Below are 19130 nucleotides of genomic sequence, written 5' to 3'. Positions count from 1 at the left end.
GTAATCAACTACAAAAAGAATCTGTTGTTACAAAAACCATGCTTCATGTTATGTTCAAATGAGTTTCTTCTAAAGGCCCTCCTCAGCTGATGAGAATAAAGTTTTGACATCAGAGTCTTCAGCTACATCTCACTTTGACTTAACCTGGTTTTTATACCATGGTCTCTCCACTTTCTCATTCAGGCTGAAAACTAAAATCAGTAACTTGCTTTAAAACAGCACAGGGAGAACAAAAATGTACAATATGTCATGCAGATTTGAAGGATGCTTGAGTCAACAGCAGATTAGTCAGAAGGAATGGAGTGGCTACTACTGAAATTACACTGCTCTTAAAACTCTGTTGCAGTACTTGTATAAACTTGAAAACTTACAGATTTTGCATGATTGGAAACATCTATGGTAGACTAGCTACTAATGCTTCCTCTGTGTTATCACTGCTACCATTGTGTCAAGTTGTTTTATTGAATCTCTTTGAGGTATGTCAGTTGTTAATGATTCTGCCATTCATCTTGAGTGCAGATCAGTTTTGCTGTTTCTCAAAACTATTTCTTGACCTAGTGTCTAATTTAAAAACCCTTTTTCTGCTTTGAACATTATCTCTAGGAGAACATTTTCCTTCTTGTTTATATTCTCCCTGTATTTACGGAGAACTGTCTCTTTTTTTCCTTTAAGCAGTATAAGCTATGCTCCTTTTTCCTTTCTAGTTTCTTCTTGAATTTCAGGTGACATTAATTGTCAAGAATAATTACTGCAATATTCTATGTTATTGGTAATGATCTATTGTGGAGTCTTTTTATGGGTTAGTTCTTATTTCTGAAGCTTTTGGGCAGTTTTTTTTCCGCTTTAGAGTTAATTCTTTTCCTTCTATACAAGCGCATATATTAATGTTGTTCTTAGTACTTGTACACAAAATCTGTAATGCAGGAATAATGCATGGTAAATAATATAATGCAATAACTGTAATAAACGGGACACTAAGCCAATAAATTGGATATTGCAAGGTTTATTTAAAGAGGTGGGTTGTTCAGATTGCAACACTGAAGAGGTTGGGTATGTTTACAGTTGGCAGAAATATCTTGCAGAGGACTCTGTAACTGCATATGAAATGTTGCTCCTTCTCTGTTCATTTGCAGAGTCTAAACGGAGTCTGGCTTAACAAACAGCGCCTGGATCCCTCAAAAGCCTATCCAATCGCTGAAGGAGACCGTATCCAGTTGGGAGTGCCTTTGGAAAACAAAGAGACTGCTGAATATGAGTATGAAGTAATTAAAGAGGAATGGGAGAAAATCAGACCCTTTTTAGCCCAGAGGAATGACCTGGGAAAAGCTAAGAGTTCAAGAACTAAACGTAAATTTAGTTTGGAGGAATCAGAGACATCTGGATCAGAAGGCCCTTCACACTCCAGACCCAAAAGAGACAGAGTGTCCTGTGATAATGAACCTTTGGGTAAATCATGGGGAAGGGTAGAAGAGGCCAAACAGTTAACAGAGAAGATGGATGTCAAGCTGCCTGCTCCTGGACCAAGTGAGGAGGATAGTGGTCCACTGCGTAGTAGCCCGGTGCACTCTGAGAAAGCTGTGTCTGTCCCCCATAAGGACCAGAAAGGCTCTGGTCTTGCACAGTCATGGACTGGCTTGGAAATGCTGAGGAAAACTCTAGTAGATATAATGAAGTTAAAGGTCAAAGTGCAGGAGAAGCAGGCAGCAGTTCTGAATGTGAAGCAGAAGCGCAGGAAGTGTGCTCAGAAGGAGATCCTGGCATTGGAGCAGGAGCTGCGGGAATTGCAGGACCAGCTGTGCACGGAACAAGAGCATCATCAGCAGCAGGTGGAAGAGCTGGAGAGGACGTTCTCTAAAGAGCAGCGGAAGCTAGAGGTATAATGGTGGTAATCTTTTAGGCCTCTGCCTTTTCATTTTTATGGAATGCCTAATAGAAGACATTGATCCAAAATAAGATCTTGAACCATGCAGTAACACAAATAATGTTTGTGTGAATTACGCCTGTTAAAATTGTCATGGAAGTATTTCACTTCCGGGCATGTGTACCAAAAGAAAGTACAGAGACAGAAGGGATTGGGCTGCATGGGGAATTAGGAAAAGGTGCGAAATAATTTAAAAAAATTATTTACAAAAAGCTTCATTACAGCAAGATAGTAAAGCATTTCAGTTAGTAAAAAAGTGTGTTTTTAAATAAAAATCAAGAGTCTCTGCCTGATCTCCTGTGGTTACAGAGAGGATAAGTTGAAAAGTATTCACCTTAAGTGTGAATTTCTCTTGGTATATGGCTGAATTAATGCCCAGTTTGCATGGCGAATCCATTCCCTTTCCAAACAAGTGAATTATTCTATGCCTTAATCCCTGGAGGGAGGGAAATTCCTGCCCGCCACCCCCTTGAAAAAAAGCTTTCTTGCAATCTGTGTCTTCAACCGGTATGTGTATAAGTAGCTTTTCTAGATAACAAACTGAAGTCTTTCTATTTGAGTTTGCTCAAAGTCTGGTTTAAAGGAAGTTAGAATTCATCTTGGAGTGAGTTTCATAATTTATCAGTTACTTCCTTTAAAGTCTGCTGCTAAAGGCAAGATACCTGTATCAGAAGTACAGAAAGTCTGGAGTTGTGTGCTTAGGCACAATGGGAAGTGCAGCTGGAGCTGTAGGTATGTCTGACTTCTTTGAATGTGCTCAAAGATAAAGTTGTAGCTTTTTCCTTATGTTTAAGCTGTTGCTGACCTCTTTGCTTCTATGAACGTGCTGGCGCCTTTAGAGCTGGATAACGTGGAGGTGTTCCAAGTACATAACTGTAAATGATATATCCATTTAACTCTTCACAGTAAACGATAGCTCTAATTTCTGTCATATATGTGTAACACTAGAGTGGGACATCTAAAGGTTTGCTGAAAACCAGCATTGTTTCTTTAAGCATATGCTCTAAAGAGAGTGTGCAAAGTAGTAATTTTCTGTCCCTTGCTTTCTTCAAGTCTTTTTGTTTTCTTCTTATTTCTTTTTTTCTTCTACCCCACCCCTACCCCAGGGAGTAAAGTGGCAACATGGGGAAGAGAATCTGAAGGAGCAGCTGGCCCAGGTCCTGCAAGAGGCAAGTAGTTATGAGGTCTAGGTTTGGTCTGAGTAACTTGGATATTTAAATCTTTCCTACTGCTGTGGCCTCTTGGTAGAAGACGAGGACTTTACCTTAGGTGCAGACTGGATGATCTTCATCTACAGATCAAACTTCTGTCAGAAAGTGGCAGATCTCACTTTGTGGGAGTTCCTATTTGCCAGCAAATATTGTGAGACTATGCACTTGATTGAAAGCATTAAGTAGCTGCAGTGATTTTTTTTTTTTTTTTTTTTTTTTTTTTTTTTTTTTTTTTTAAATTTTAATTTAGTCCTTGGGCTGGTGGGCTTTTCTGTGAGGTTGGTCTGTCTGGGTATCTGTTTTGGGGAGTTTTGGCAATTTTAACGAGATGAAAACAATTTCACTCTTAGGAATGTTTTTGAAAGACATTGCCACATGCTTAGGTTTCCTAGGGTTTTTCCAAAAGGCCTTTCCTTTTAGAAAGCTAATCTGAAAACAGCTTCAGGCAAGCCTGCATACAGTGACAGGTTTTTGTGATCCTTATGTGTCAAATACCCCTTGATACTCAGATGTCTCAGATGCGCTCAGAATGGTGACCGTAAAACCTAACTGAAATGAAAGAGTAACCCAGGAGAGGGAATGAGAAGTGCCATGACACTGGGGAGGTCATAAATCACTGGCACTACATTCCGATTTTAAGTTAAGGCTAAACTGCCTTAACACCCCAACTCATATAGATGTGTTCCTCTTTTGAGGAGATTAGGAGAATTGAGTATGCTGAACCTCATTATTATGGCCATGTATATTTAATAGGATAGCTTATAATGGCACTCTTATAATGTCTGGGATGGTATTGTTACAGCATCATGCTTTGATGGAAGAACTGAGCCGTAGTAAAAAAGATTTTGAGGAGATAATTCGAGCCAAGAATAAAGAACTGGAAGAAACTAAGGTAAGGAATAACTGAGTTCTCGGTTTCATTCATAAGTGAAACATGATATGCTGCAGGAGAGGAAATGGTTTATTTAACATTTGTCTTGACTGTACTTTGCCTCCCATAGTGAAAAACTCCTGTATTTTGAAGTGGCAGCTGACTACGGTTTCCAGGATTGGGGGAGGATACACCTTGCCCTGTTCATAAATTAGTGTTGAACAGTCATTACTAGATCTTTCTCAATCATAAAGAAAGCCCAGAGCACCTGAACTGTGTGTTGTGCAGGAGAAGTGGGCCCATTCCACCCTTTCTTTTTAAAAAAAATAAAAAGAAGAAAAAAAAAAAGAGCGTGTTTGAAAAGTGAGGAGCTTCATTTTCAGTTAAGAGTGCGTTCACTTGTGTTCCTGCAGTGTTCCAGCAGTCCTACAAGGGAGTGTAGGACTGAATCAACAGGGAGTTCCAATAATGAGTGAGATAAGCCACATTTCTTGCTGCCCTTGATACAAGGTGATGAGTGGGAAATAATTAAGGAGGTCCTTTCCTGTGTCTTACTCTTGGAAATTATCACATTATCCGCCTCTGGCTGTTTGCTTTATGGGTTTTTTAATGCTGTCTTTGCAACTCTGTTGCTGTTCCAAGTATAAGCTTTAATTGGAAGAATTTCTCTGTTATTTTTAGAAGGTAGAGCAGGTCCCTAGGAGCCTAATTCAACTCCAAACAAAAAAAAAATTATTGGGCAGTTAAATGCAAGTAAATGTTTTAAATTCTTATGCTTCCTTTTTTTAATAGTTGAGGTATTTTGTCTGTTGGGTGTTTTGCTCTTTACATCAGACATCAAAAGAACTGTTCTGTTCTTAAGCCAAACTCATGCCACAAAGAGGCTGAAAGAGATTCTGAAAAGATTGATCCAGCTGGTAGTTTCTTTAGACTGAAGGGAATATTGGTAACGGCTGCTGTTCTTGCTTCTAAGTTCTCTACAGCAGCTGAGAATACTGTCAATACTGCCATGACTACAGAGAGGAGAGAGGTTACAGATCTTTGTATATAATAGGCACAGACTTGATATGTGGAGACTTGCAGTTGTATGATTTTCTACTTGTACTACCTTCCCCTGCACACACACTTCCTGTCAATATTATATTGAGTAAAACCTTGTTCTTTGTTGATACATGACCATATGTACTTTTCCACTAGGAGGAGAAGGAAAAGGTGAGAGCCCAAAAAGAAGAGGTGTTGAATCAGATGAATGACGTGTTGGAGAATGAGTTGCAGTGCACAATCTGTTCCGAGCACTTTATCGAGGTATGTTTAAACTGCTATGGGTTTGCCAGTAAAGAGGAGACTTGAGAAGCTTTCCCTAGTTCTAATAAAAGCAATAGTCAAGCTTATTTCTTTACTTCACTAGTTTAACAGTCCCAACAGACCCACAGTGAGTTGTAGGTAAGGGTTGGTCCAGAAATCCATTCTGTCTGCCCTAACTCTTCTCCTGGGCAGCAAGTTCAGCTTTAATGTCTCTACCTGCATAGAGACGAGTGCTTAATCCTAAGGTGCATATAGGCTTGCAGCAGTTCTGGATGTTTTTGAACTGGTGCTCTGAGCTGCTGCTGACAGCTTGCTTGGGGACGAATCCTTTTGTAGTGGACCTTGCTTTAAGTTGACTAGGGTTGGACTGCTTCAGGTTTAGATATAGGAAGGGGTTAGTAAAGGAAGGGAGGTCCAATGTTCAGTCATGTCCTGAACCGGTTTTATTGTTCAGATAAACTCTTTCTTTGAGAAATTGGCCTGCTTTCATTTGATTCTAGAAGTGATAGGCTGTGCCTGAAATGTAGACTGTTATTTCTGTTCATGTTTTGCTAGAACTTCAGTTCCATTACTTTAATTTCTACTACAGGAAACCTGATGTGTTAGCCTTGTTATAATGACTTAAGAGCTAGCTGAAACTTTAATTTCTGGTTTCTCAGTAATTTAAGATGCTATTCTGCAGTATCTGCATTTTCCCATAATTTATCCTTTTCAAACTGGGGAAACTTACAATAAAATTAGTTCTTTTTGTCTGTGTTTCTGACTTGCTATGATCTATGGTAATCCATTAACCACTTGTAAAACTTGTCTGCAGTCTGGCATGGGAGAGTGTTTGTGTGTAACCCCTACAAAGGCTGAAGAAAAGGGGCTTTGGGCTTCTCCCCCCACCCCTTCTCTTATAGGAAGTGTTCATCTAACATTTTTCCGACTTCAGTATTTTTTTTCTTGACATTGCTTGTGTGAGCATGCTCTGATAAGTATCCTTCCATTGAATGCCACAGGCGGTCACTCTGAACTGTGCACACAGCTTCTGCTCCTATTGTATCAATGAGTGGATGAAACGTAAAGTGGAGTGCCCTATCTGCAGGCAGGAGATCAAATCAAAGACACGCTCTCTGGTGCTGGATAACTGCATTGACAGGATGGTAGAAAAACTGGATGTGGAAATGAAAGAGCATCGCCTGACCCTTATTAGAGAGCGGAAAGGTGAGAGGTGGGTGGATATGGCATGATGAGTACAATCTCTCATTCCATCTATTTTGTACAACTTTCTTTGGCACCTATATACCAAGGACATGCTCGGGGAATGCAGCAGAAACACGACAAAAACAACTTTAAGATACATTGTGTAACTAGCTTTACTGCACAGTAAAATAAAATTAATAAAAAGTTTGGGAAAAAAACTTCAGTATGAATTCCACAGTCAAGTGGGACAACTTAACCATGCTAAAGGTTATGCTGTTTCAAAGAGATCACTAAATAAAAGCAAAACTATATAGAATGGGCCTTGACAAATTTACCAGGCACCTTTTGATTAAACTATTGACTACATCATTGCAAAAAATCAGCAGACCAGTGCCTGATGAGAAAGTCTGAATTCTCTTCCGTGTCCTAGATTTGTGTAGGAAATCTCTGAAGGGAATGTTGGTGTGTCATGTAAATGTATGGCTGAACTGGCAGTTTGTTGCGTCAAGAGGGCTTTGGAAAGTACCCAATTTATCGTTGTAAGTCCAGTCGCGTTCAGTGCACTGAACTATCACGATTACGGATGCACAAATAACATAGGCACCTTTCGTCTAGTTGTTCTGCATGAACTACCACGGCCACACTTAAAGCGTCTGGTTGCGTTCAATGACAACTATCATGGCTAGACCGATAAATCAAAGCAATTTATTAAAGCAACAGACACACAGGTTCTTTGGATTACTGGTGATAAATTCACTGACGACTGCAAGGCACATGCAAATACCAAAGCATTGGATAACAGATGCATCAAAAGACATAAAGCGACTCTATAGAGGTTTCTAAATTTCCCGGGGAGGCACTTGGTACAACCAAGTGTTAGATTCTTACCCAAAGGCATCCCGATGTGGGGGAAGAGAGGCTCAGCCCGTCGACAGATCCCAGAGGTCAGAGTAGCATGCGATGGTATCTTCCCTAACATCCCCTCTCTCTTAGGCTAATTTATCCTATTTTTTACCTTTCAGGTGGAGCTTGAGGGACTCTAGTCATACATACTATGTTATGATTGGTGTAAAACTTTCTCGCTTCGCTTTAATGGTATAGGCTTGGAAAAATTCAAAGCGCAGGCTCAGTGAGGAGTGTTCTCACCTTAGAGGCGGGTAGGTTTTGGGATGGAGGTGTGTTTTGGTATTATAATGATATTATAATGAGCAAAGTTTACCAAAAGAACAGCATTTTGTCAAAATCATGACAGTTTGTTGGCTCAGGGTAACAATTATGCAGCTTATCGGTGCCGTGGTACTCCTCCAAGTTCCATTATCGCAGAGCTTGGCCGTGGTGTCTCCACACCACTCCACCCCCTGGGCAACTCCTCTTAGAGCCAGTACACCAGGCTCCCCTGGTGTTGCCGACATCTAAGGTTGCAGGCTTAGGGAAATTTCTGTGGAATAGATTCCAGCTGCATTCCACCTGGAAAGCTTCTTCAATGCTGTGCCTTTCCTAAAATTGTAAATCTAAGTTTAATGTCTAAGTCACCTCCAGCAATTACTCCACATAATCCACCCTGTGACTATAGTCACTCAAGCTTCATGATATTTGGAATGTATTGGGTGCATCACATATGTTCTTGTGGTGAGGATCGTCAAGTATACACACATCTCATGGGGATACTAGATGAGGTGAATGTTTCATCAGAATCCAAAGCTTAAAATATAAAGCAATGGTTAAAATAAGACATGATACAGTAAGTATTAGTAAAACAACTACAGGGTGAAGCATCCTATTTAGAACTCCTGTTGTGGTTGGTGACCATCCAAATAGAGTGTCCCACCAATGGTGTTCTCTGTCTTTCTTCACTCTTTCCAAGACATGGTATATCTCCTCAGCATCATGATGAACGGTGATGAGAGTTCTGTGTCCATTTTTTTGGATGTGTTTTAGCAGTTGGTCCAGGTCATCGTGTTGCAACAGTTTCCTCACCAATGTGAGATTCATTCCAATAGGAGTAGGTAGTAAATCTTGATGCAATGTATAGTTAGATCGTAGCAATTCATAAGATGTAACAGGAGCTGAATAATTGAAGTCACATCCTACAATTTTAGTAAAGTTACAAACACAAATATTTGAGTAATTGCTTATATCTACAGTAATGTCATCTACTAATAAAAAATCACAAAAGGGTTCTCATACAAACACATCCTTTCCCAATATATAGTAGTACAGTTTCAGGGGCTTTGTTGGGTTGTGTTTCAAAATGACAAACATTTCATGTAGTGTCAAGACAAATGTCTTGAGCTTTGATGGTATTACTCTCACAAATGAATCCTTGCTGTTCTCGTACAATGCATGCATTGACATCAACAGTTTGCCATTTGTTTCCATTTCGTTGGGCCCACACTCTATGCTCTAAAGGATAGAGTATGGTACCATTGTGATTCAACTCTAACGCGATGATTGGGTATATGGTGTATACCGAAGCATCGTGTATTGTTAAAACAAAAGCGGTGACTTTGCTGTCAGTAGGGTTATAAGTGAAATTAACCGGATACCTCCAGGACTGGAATTTTCTCTCAAATTCAGTTGCATTATACCAAATGACTTTTCAGATTTCAGTGGGCAAGGTGCCTTCCTCACCTTCCCGTATTATTGCAGCTACTATAGATTGCATCCACTGTTGAGCTTGGATACAACTAAGAGCTAGAGAAACATTATTTTGGGCAGCGCCGAGTGCATCTGCAATCAACTGGTGGTCTTTCTCATTTACCTCTCCCCACTGAGGCAATATGTCCGATAAGAGCCATTGGTTAGTTCCTAGAGCTAAAAGAGAAGATTGTAAGGGGTGTTTCAATGCATTTAAGTCACTGGTTACTGTGGCTAATTTATTAGCAAGTATTTCAGCATCTATGCTGTTTAAGACTCCTAGTCCTGTTCCTAAGACACCGGTCACACCTCTCCTTGATTGTTTTGGAGAGATGGGAGTCTGTTTGTGTAACCATGCTGACCATCCTGCATAAGATGTATTCAGGAATGGTGAGCAGGTAGGTTTAATTGCAGAGATACTAGTTTGCACTGCTAATTCCACTCATTTGAGGGAGTATGACACATTAAACAGCATTTGTTGCTGACCTGTATTTTTAATTATGTAAGGATCTTTATTATGTGTCAAAGATGAAAGGAGTTAGACTAATGGGAGGCCGAGTCGGTGCATTTCCAGACATTTGTGGGGGCAGAGGTTTCATATCAATCATAAATTCAAAGAGTAATTCAGTGCCTCTGAAACCCCAAAGACAGTACACAATCATAGGTTTGGTATAGGTGAGATTGTACCAACAATCTGAATTGGGTTCAGTTATTTTGTAACACTCGGTATTATAATTTTTCGGTCTGGAAGAGTCAGTGTAGACTGTATTAATTTCAGTCGGCTGACAGTAAGTAGATCCATCAGTCACTCGGCAGCCAATTTGTATTGTCTGTCCTGGGATGGCCTGAAGTTTAGCCATCTGAAGAGAGTCATTCCAACTCCATTCATCTCTGGAATATACCTCATTTCCATGTATAACCAGAATGGATAAGTTTAAATTCCTTTTGTTTTGTAGTGTTCCAAAGCTTGCACTATATTGTGACAATGCATGGCTCCAAAGATCATCATGAGATGCCATGGTGGGAATGGGTACATTCCTAACTCCATATTGTAGTGTGTCAAATGGAGTGGGTGGAATTAGGTCAGGTGGTGTAGTTGGATCAGGTTCAATCATGTCTATCATGACATCCCTGTACAGTGTTGTTTTGACAGCCTTGGCCCTTTACAGTGTTGTTGCCATATGCAAGCCACAACAGTGGGCTTCACCAGCGTAAAATTGTACCAGCAATCCCACTTGTCAGTGGCACAAGATTTTGCTGTTATTGGATTTCCGGAAGCATTGGATATTATCATGGATGTGACTTTTCATGGGTTGATCCGTTGATCATTCTACACCCTACTTGGATTTTTTTTTTTTCCTGCTTTTCCCTTCAGGAGTGGAAGCCATCTACTGTCCCAGCCCCACTCGTGCCTTGAGAATACCTTGGCTCCACGCATAACTACAGTAGCTATGTTTAAATTTTCTTTGGTGGCACGTGTTCCCATAATTCCAGTGTATTGAATATGGGCTTGGGACCACGGCCATCCTGGGTCTCCTTGGCTACACATCGAAGGGAGTTGTATTAGAATCAAAATGAAACCCCACATCATATATTCACGCATTGACAAAATCAACAATCATAATATACAATGGATTCAGCAGCATGCCAGGACATCTACTTCAGTCTGAGTCTTCTTTGAGATTCCTGTGAACACAAAAAGAAACAAAGTGTGCTTGGTTGTATTTAACCGGCAGGGTTAAAAGGGAGGGTAAGATCCACCGGGTGCTAATCCGGTGTACTTTTCCTGAACAATCTTTAGCTTCCCATGCATAGGGGTTTTGGGGGTAGTTAATACCGTTGGTACCATTCCAATCTGAGGCATTTTCACCAGTACAGGTTGTCCAGAGTAAAATTCTGTAGAAGGTTCCTCTGGTTTAGTATGAACTCTTGGGGTGATTGTATTAGCAGATGTGCAGAAGGCTTTCATTTTGGGGCAACCATCTCCGCTCCATTGTAAAATTATTTAACTGGTAGATGGCGTCATACAAGCGCAAATGCCACCCAGGTCCACGAGTGTTTGCGAAACGCTTAACCAATCTGTTGGTGCATTCCATAATGCCATTCGCCTGAGGATAGTAGGGGGTGTGAAATACGCACCGAATCCCTTCTTCCTTGGCCCAGTCTTGTACCACTGTTGCTGTAAAGTGCGAGCCATTATCACTTTGAATCTCTTCTGGTAGGGGAAGTGTGCTGAACCATCCTTTAAGGCCATTTACAGTGTTTTCCCCAGTAGCTGATGTAAAGTCAGCAGCCATGGTGAGACCAGGTATAACTTCTACTCCCACCAGGACATATCTTTTCCCATTTGAGGGTCGCAATGGGCCGATTCAATCTGCCAAGAGTGCCACAACGTTTTCCTGTCCCAAATGTGCAGGGGCGGCGCTTTACTGGGATGGTCTTTGTTAAGTCGTAAACGACACTGTGAACAGGCAGTTACTACTTGTTCACATAGTTTAACTGATATGGGCCATCCTCGGGCTACACCTTCCTGATATAAGTCAGCCCATCCGGTGTGACCACGCTTAACATGCAGCCATTCGAGTAAATGCTCCCATTCTTGGTTATCATTTACAACATCAATCTGTCGCAGCTGCGTAAGGCTGTCTACCTGTTGACTGAACTGAGCAGAGATAGAATTTGATTGATCATGTCCTTTTACCCATCCAACATGTAGCATCCGCGGCTCTCCTATCTCTAACAATTGCTTCCAGCTGTTGGTTTGCCAGACTGGAACCCTGTTCACCTGCCAATCATTTGCTGCCCAGTGACCTATCCATTCAGTAGCTCCTTTAAAGACAGCATATGAGTCAGTGTAGATGTGGCTAGCACCCTGATGCGTGGCTAATAGGACTGCTCTAAGTTCCCCTGCCTGTGCACTACCTTCACCTGTTTCAATCAATTTTTCTCCTGTTGCTACTTCTAGTGCTACAGCTTTGTATTTCCAGTTATTGTTCTCCCTATAGGATGATGCATCAGTAAACCATACTCCTGTAAGATCACCACCTTCCTTTAAAGGGGGTGCTTCCTGAATTGGAGATGGTTTGTTTGGTGGGGCCTGGAACAAGAGAGTACTATCTGTCTTTTTGCAGTTTAGGTATTTTAATGTTACCCTCAGTAATTGGCATAATTTCATTAATGCCTTCTAGGTAGGCATACCACTTACGAACTGTGGGCTTCTGGGCAATGTGGGCAGGCGGTATTGTTCCCTTACGGACTATATCGAGGAGGAGGAAAGGTCCTCGAATGATCACATTCTGTTTTCTCCTTATTTGTTCTGTCTGTTTCACTGCTTGCACCAGGGACAGCAAACCCTTCTCAAGATCTGAATATCTCCTTTCAGTATCATTAAAAGTGGGAGCTAAATTCCAGTGGTCTTTCTGGTCCCTCTGGCCCCCTTTGCCACAGGTTACAATGGGAACCATGTTCACTGAACCCCCATTCCACATGGATAGGGTCAGTTGGATGTATAGGACCAAATTGCTGGAATATCCTCAGTTCTTTTATTAACAATTCTAATGCACTTGTATGCTGTTCGGTCTATTCCCAGGATTTTCCTTTTCTTAACAAATTGTACAGGGGACATGCAATAATAACAAAGCCAGGAATATGTTTGCGCCAGTAACTTAAAGTGCCCAGGACTTGTTGTAACTTTTACGCTAGGTGGCTTTTGTCCATGCTCTGTTGTTTCCAGGGTGTCCTGAGGAACAGAAGCGGCTCCTTTAACCTACCAGACTCCGAGAAATTTAACTTCCTGTGCAGGTCCCTGGCACTTTGAGTCTGGAATTTCTAGTCCCAAGTCGAGCAGTGTTCCCCGAATGCTTTCCATTGTGTCTCTTACACTTTTTTGGCTCTTTCCCCCTATTAAGATGTCATCAATATACTGATATACTGTACTGTCGGGTGAGATAGGAATCTCTGCTAAGATCTTAGCCAGAGCGTTGTGAGCAATAGTGGGGGAATGTTTATAACCTTGCAGCAGTCTGTTAAAGGTGTATTGGATCCCTTTCCATGTGAAAGCAAACTGTGCTTTATCCTGTTCAAGGAGAGGAATCATAGAATTGTTTAGGTTGGAAAAGACCTTTAAGATCATCCAGTCCAACCATTAACCTACGCTACCAAGTCCACACTAAACCAATCAAGGGTAGACTAGACTAAACCATGTCCCAAAGTGCCACATCTACCTGTTTTTTGAACGCTTCCAGGGATGGTGACTCCACCACCTCTCTGGGCAGCCTGTTCCAATGCTTAACTACCCTTTCTGTGAAGAAATTCTTCCTAATATCCAACCTAAACCTCCCCTGGTGCAGCTTGAGCCCATTTCCTCTTGTCCTGTCGCTAACTACTTGGGAGAAGAGACCAGCACCCACCTCACTACAACCTTCTTTCAGGTAGTTGTAGAGAGCGATGAGGTCACCCCTCAGCCTCCTCTTCTCCAGGCTAAACAACCCCAGTTCCCTCAGACGCTCCTCATAAGGCCTGTGCTCCAGACCCTTCACCAGCTTCATTGCCCTTCTCTGGACAGGCTCCAGCACCTCAATGTCTTTCTTGTAGTGAGGGGCCCAAAACTGGACACAGCATTCCAGGTGCGGCCTCACCAGTGCCGAGTACAGGGGGACAATCACCTCCCTGCTCCTGCTGACCACACTATTCCTGAGAGAAGCCAGGATGCTGTTGGCCTTCTTGGCCACCTGGGCACACTGCTGGCTCATGTTCAGCTGGCTGTCAGCCAACACCCCCAGGTCCTTTTCCGCCAGGCAGCTTTCCAGCCACTCCACAGTTGCCCTGCCATGTGAATTTTTGTGGAATTAAAGCCACTGTGGCTTGGCTTAAATGCATGACCTCTTGCCTAGTTGTAGCTAAAAGACTGTGCATTACAGCGACGGCTTTAAGTAAAACTCCAGTATGAGGTATTCCTATTCTGCTTCCCTCTTCCAAATTTGTTTCTAGAGCACTTGACGCTGGTATCTAGGTGCTGAAATGTAGAAGTCTTTTCCTGCTACGCCTTAACAAATTTTTATTGCTGTGTTCCCTTAACTAATTGTCTTGTTTTCCCCTCATAGAGGTGAGTGCATGATCCTTCATTTTGCAATGTGTCAAGCCCTTTACCTAACGAAAGGTGCTTTTGAAACATTTCAGGTTCTCCATGGTGACACAGAATGACATCGCTAAGCAGTGTTAGTTCAAACCTGAAATTATAACCTATTTAACCAACTTAGTCTAATTCCCTTGGGAAATGCTACACTGCTCAGAGGCTGCCCAGCTCGACTTCGTGAATCACTTTCACCTCTGCAGAACTGACACTGCTCTTGTGTAATACGCACATCTGCAGAGTATGCCATAGCACTACTGAAGTGTCTCATCAGATAGTTAATGGTGATTAGATGAAGTGGTGCCTTCATTGGAGCCCACTTCATTTCTGTATGGTAAACCAGTGGTCTTCATGCTTGTTTGAACAAAAAGGAAATAAGCTCATAGCCTACATTCATATGTGATAGATGCTCTAATTATATAAATAACTATTAGTAGGCAATCATTTAGCTTCACCATGACACACTTCAGGAGGAAGGATGAATTGTTTCTGTGCAGTCTTTTTAGTCGGTGACGGAAACATTTTGATTAAGATGAAGATAACCATATGTCTAAACATGAATTTCTAAGAAGAAACCAGCTGAAAGAGAAATAATGATGCAAGTGGCACTTGAGAAGCTCAGTCAGAGCTTCCCAAGAAGCCTTTCCAAGAGCGTTAGTGGAACAGGCACCAATAGGACAGCTGGCACTCTTGAATGTATGGAGGTTTTGATGGGGCCATAAGTGTCCTGAACAACCATTACTTGTTTGAGAGCTCCTTACCGCATTTTGTTCCTTCCCTCTTCCTTACCTGGCAAGGTGCTGTAAGAGTTAGCCACTTCCATTGCCAATTGTGTGCCAGGGAAGGGATGGAGAGTGTTTCCTTCTCATCTGTGCTATCCTAACAGGAAAAGGCATATAGGAAACTTAAGAAAACAAACAAACCAACCAACCTTTTGTTCTTTTAATGCTGAAAATTCAAAAGAAGGTGGCCTATGCCCTGCAGCTTGAAAGACCTCTTGCAAACTGACAGTGAGAGGCTATAAGTTTTAAAGAGAGCTAGTAATTTAGCATTTGTGGGTACACTGGTCACTGCTAACTTTTCTATCTGTGTGTTTTGAATGCAGAGAAACGGAATGTGTTGGTGAAACCAGTCACAGACAATGACAGCAGTGTCATTTCTTCCATCTACTCCATCTTGTCGATGAGCAGTTGTGACAGTGAGGACTCTGAGGAGGATTCTTACTATAATGAAAGCTACTACATTATCTAAACACTGTTACTGCAGACTCGTTTGCCTGTGTGCTGCCCCAAACCAACCTAATGGTGTTTTGTTGACTACTGCTGGATGAGTGGACTGGACATCTGGAAGGAGAGATCTGTGAAGAGGCTGGAGCTGAGAACTAGCAGCATTTGGAAGACGGACCTTGTTTTTTAAATGAATGTACAGAAGCTTGATCTCTAAAACAAAATCAGGAATTGTGAGAGAACAAACTGCTGTTATGCTAGATGGCTGACATACAAAACCTAGGCTTCCATGATCACTTGTGACCTGCTCGGTGTAATGTAACAGTCTGTATGTGTCACTGCCCTTTCCTTAGTGAATGACATGTTTAAATGTGTACATCAGCTTCCCTTATTTCAGGCAGCAGGGGGGGTGGCCCAAGCTATTTGAGAACTTGGCCATCCTCACCAGCAGGCCAGAGAGGTATGTCAGGAAAAAGTGCCAGCGTGGGTTTTCCTTTTTCCTCTTGAATTTCATATGGCAGCTAGAGTCATCCCAGGCCTCTGGCAGTAAAAAGGTAACGAAGGGTGGGTTATGGACCCTGTCAGCCACAAGTGCTTAAATGCATTGTAAGCTGAGCTGCTGGCCATCCGTTTGCTCTGTTGATGTTACTCATTTTCTGTTAGGTAGGGATGGAGAAGCTTAAATCTTCCAGAATTCCTTAGCTAGTGGTCTTTTCATATAGCATCTTTGGTTTGTTCTCTCTTCAGGCTTTTGCATAAAGGGTTTTAGAATTGGAAAGCAGCGCATCCAGAAGTTATTAGCAATGACTTCAGAAACACATATAGTTCTTGTCAGCAGCAGAGAGGAACTTCTGCCTCTTCAGAAGTGCTGCTATCCGAATTAGTGAAATGTCCTGTTGGCAGGGTAGGAAAGCAGCAACTGTAGGAGAGAGCATCTGTAGGCAAACACAAGGCGCAGAAGGAAGCATTTAGTTTTATTGTTTACAAAACACTGCTGTTGAGCCGTGGGTTGTACTACCCTCACAGCAAATCACTCATCCCTAAGAGACTTGAGCAAATCTTGTGTCATCCTATCATGAACTTGTCTATGAAGTTCCATTTTCAGTGGCATATGCTTTTGACTTAGCTGTTACATGGAAAGGACTGTTTTATGCTGTGAGGAGATGATGGGGGAAGCTCTTCTCATCTGTAATATTTCTTGGGCTATTTGTATGTACTTTCTTGTTTCTATGTTTATTTCGTTCAAGAATGAAAACATAAATCCATTTCTGCATTAGTCTTCCTTGGTGCAACCACTGAGATGAATGTCTTTCTCCTAATTGTCTTAGATTTTTTTTTTTTGAGAAAACAGGCTATCTCATTTTAATGACTTTGCTTCATGTTTTGATTGCTGTAAGCAGTGTGACTATTTTAAAGTTATTCAAAAGACCTGTGCATTCAGGAATTGATAAAAGACAACCCAGCTCTTCAAGTCTGTGGCTGCCCTAATGGTAATTTAGTAGATACAATCATACCCTTTATCTTCTTCCACTAAAGAAAAATCCCGTTAAAAAGGTGCATGAAGGATGATGCTATCCTAATGAAGTAGTGCATTCTGACAGATTTGATTGGTAGGACTTAAACAGGGGAGGTAGTTCTGCTCTGTGGGCCAGGCAACTTTCTTAAAATCTTAGTGTAAGGTTTCTTTTGCGAAGGAGTCATTACATCTTGAGTTTTCCTCTTTCCCTTTTATGCTCATTTTCTGTATGGGATCTCGAAAGTTTCTTTTGTGAATATATGCTCTCTAAGATGTCTGAGAGAAGAGGGTGCTTCAAAACGCTTGTGAAATAGGCTGACATTGGAACAGGCATTCCCGATGAAGAGGAATAGGAGGAAAATACTCTGGTTACTTAGGACTGCACATTCTTCTACTGTGTCTCTCTTCCATGTTGCTGTGCTTTTTTTGCTCATTTCATTTTGCTAAATATATTTATTTTGTTATGTTGGTGTTTATGCATATTGCAGAGAAGGTTAATGCTTCTCCTAGTAACAGAGTACTACTTTGGTGTGATTTCTGAGCGTGTCCTCTTTTCACTAGAATAATGAGGAAGGTAAATGGTATACCAAACCATTTTCACTGTTACCAGTAGGTGCATAGTGTGTAAAGGTCCAAGGAGAGAGGTTAAGTAACAATACTGTTCACTTGCAAAAGCATTTCACTGACAAAAGCAGACCTCCCAGTTCACTACGTTCCTCAGTAAAACTGTCAAGATACCGAGCTGATGACTAAACAGAAGTGTCCGGCAAACTGTTGACCTTCTGGAAAAGATGTCCTTATTTCTAATACTGTGCTCTCCTTTGGTCTAAGGTCTGGATCCTTTCTTCTACTTGATTATACATGTGAATGTCCCCTTGGAGATGTCACGCCCTGAACTGTTACCTCTCTTGGGATGGCATCAAGCACTTCCAGTCTCGCATCCAGGATTTCGGTTACAACTGAGCTAGTCACAGTTGATGCACAGCAGGCTTGATGCAGGTTCAAGACTTGCTGCTTTCTGGTGGAAGATAGCTGTCACGTAGTGTGATAATCAAACACTTTCAGATCAATATATTGTTCAGCAGGAATAGCTTGGAAGGGGTGCTAATGGATTACGGAACAGGACCATCACAGAGGGACAGTGCGCTGTTTAACTCCTGCAGATCTATGGATTCCGAGATCAGTCTGACAATCGATTTTCTCTTGCACATGTAATCTGCCACGTTAGTGCTTGGTGAGCCTTAGCAACAACTGGCATTTAACTTTGCAGAACATGTAACAGGCAATTTAATAATCCAGCCATGTGCCCTGCCCGCCCCCCAGTTTAAGTGGTTTTTTTTCCAAAGATACGCTCTGACAAGTCAATGCTTTGCTTCATGCCCATAGTCCTTCCTCCCTCCTGCCAGTCCTTTTTGCCATAACTTCATGTATTTAGACACATACCTTGCAGTAATTAGATAATCATAAACTACACTTCCCAAACAGTATACTCTTGTCCCTTTGTTTGTTCTGGTTTTTAAGATGAAGCATTCATGCCTGTGTACTGAGCTGTATGCCCCTGGGTTTTAAGCTTAAGGCAGAGTACAAGACAGCCCAATTAGCATTTGAAATCCTCATGACAAGTAATTTATAGACATGTATTAGGCTTTTATTGTGTCAAAAGCTTTGTCATCCCTGGCCTTACAAAACCTGTTCTGGCTCCGCTCAAGTAGCGGAGCGGTAGTTAGTTAATGGTGAAGTGCCCGGCGGTGAGCAGGCTGCAGGCTTTCCTGTAGGCAGAGTTCCTTGGGAAGCCTGCGCTGCCTGTAGGAGTAATGACATTTCCAGCCAGCGTGGCAGGGCAGGGCAGGCATCGGGGCCTGCTGCCTGCGCTCACCGCTGAGGCGGGGGTGCTCTTAGGGAGGTCTCCTTTGGAAGCATAAAAGAAGCTGTTTATCTTAGAAAGTGCCACTTTTAAGGCAGCGGCTGAGTTATTTGTGCGTTAACACATTATATCCATTTTTATATACGATACAAAAACTATACATACATGTAACATTTTACATAGAATGTCAATGTTGTTTCACTCCTGTGCGGCCCTACCTCGCCTCCATCGCGAAGGACTGAGGCCGCCGGCTCCCTGCTTCT

General features: G+C 41.9%; 1 protein-coding gene and 1 long non-coding RNA gene across 4 annotated transcripts in view; one reads left to right on the top strand and one right to left on the bottom strand.

Moving 5' to 3' along the window:
• RNF8 (ring finger protein 8) overlaps positions 1-17415 on the top strand; it is a 20758-nt gene extending 3343 nt beyond the window's left edge. Inside the window, exons 3-8 of one of the 2 annotated variants that reach the window (XM_075707852.1) lie at positions 1134-1874; positions 3028-3090; positions 3935-4024; positions 5201-5308; positions 6310-6514; positions 15367-17415. In XM_075707852.1, coding sequence (XP_075563967.1) covers positions 1134-1874; positions 3028-3090; positions 3935-4024; positions 5201-5308; positions 6310-6514; positions 15367-15512 — 1353 coding nt within the window. In that variant the 3' untranslated portion in view covers positions 15513-17415. Of the gene's footprint in view, positions 1-1133; positions 1875-3027; positions 3091-3934; positions 4025-5200; positions 5309-6309; positions 6522-15366 lie in introns of both variants that reach the window. The other variant, XM_075707853.1, reaches the window with a different exon arrangement.
• LOC142593271 (uncharacterized) lies at positions 7518-19130 on the bottom strand. Of its 2 annotated transcripts, none has more exons than XR_012830944.1 (3): positions 19033-19130; positions 15051-15140; positions 7518-10816 (listed from the first exon to the last, which is right to left on the bottom strand). It is a non-coding gene; the product is annotated as an uncharacterized LOC142593271 (long non-coding RNA). The 2 variants fall into 2 exon arrangements; XR_012830945.1 differs by having other exon boundaries at positions 19086-19130.

The sequence above is a fragment of the Pelecanus crispus genome, chromosome 3 (genome assembly GCF_030463565.1).
Source record: "Pelecanus crispus isolate bPelCri1 chromosome 3, bPelCri1.pri, whole genome shotgun sequence".
Lineage (NCBI taxonomy): Eukaryota > Metazoa > Chordata > Aves > Pelecaniformes > Pelecanidae > Pelecanus > Pelecanus crispus.
This window is presented reverse-complemented; position numbering and strand designations above follow the sequence as displayed.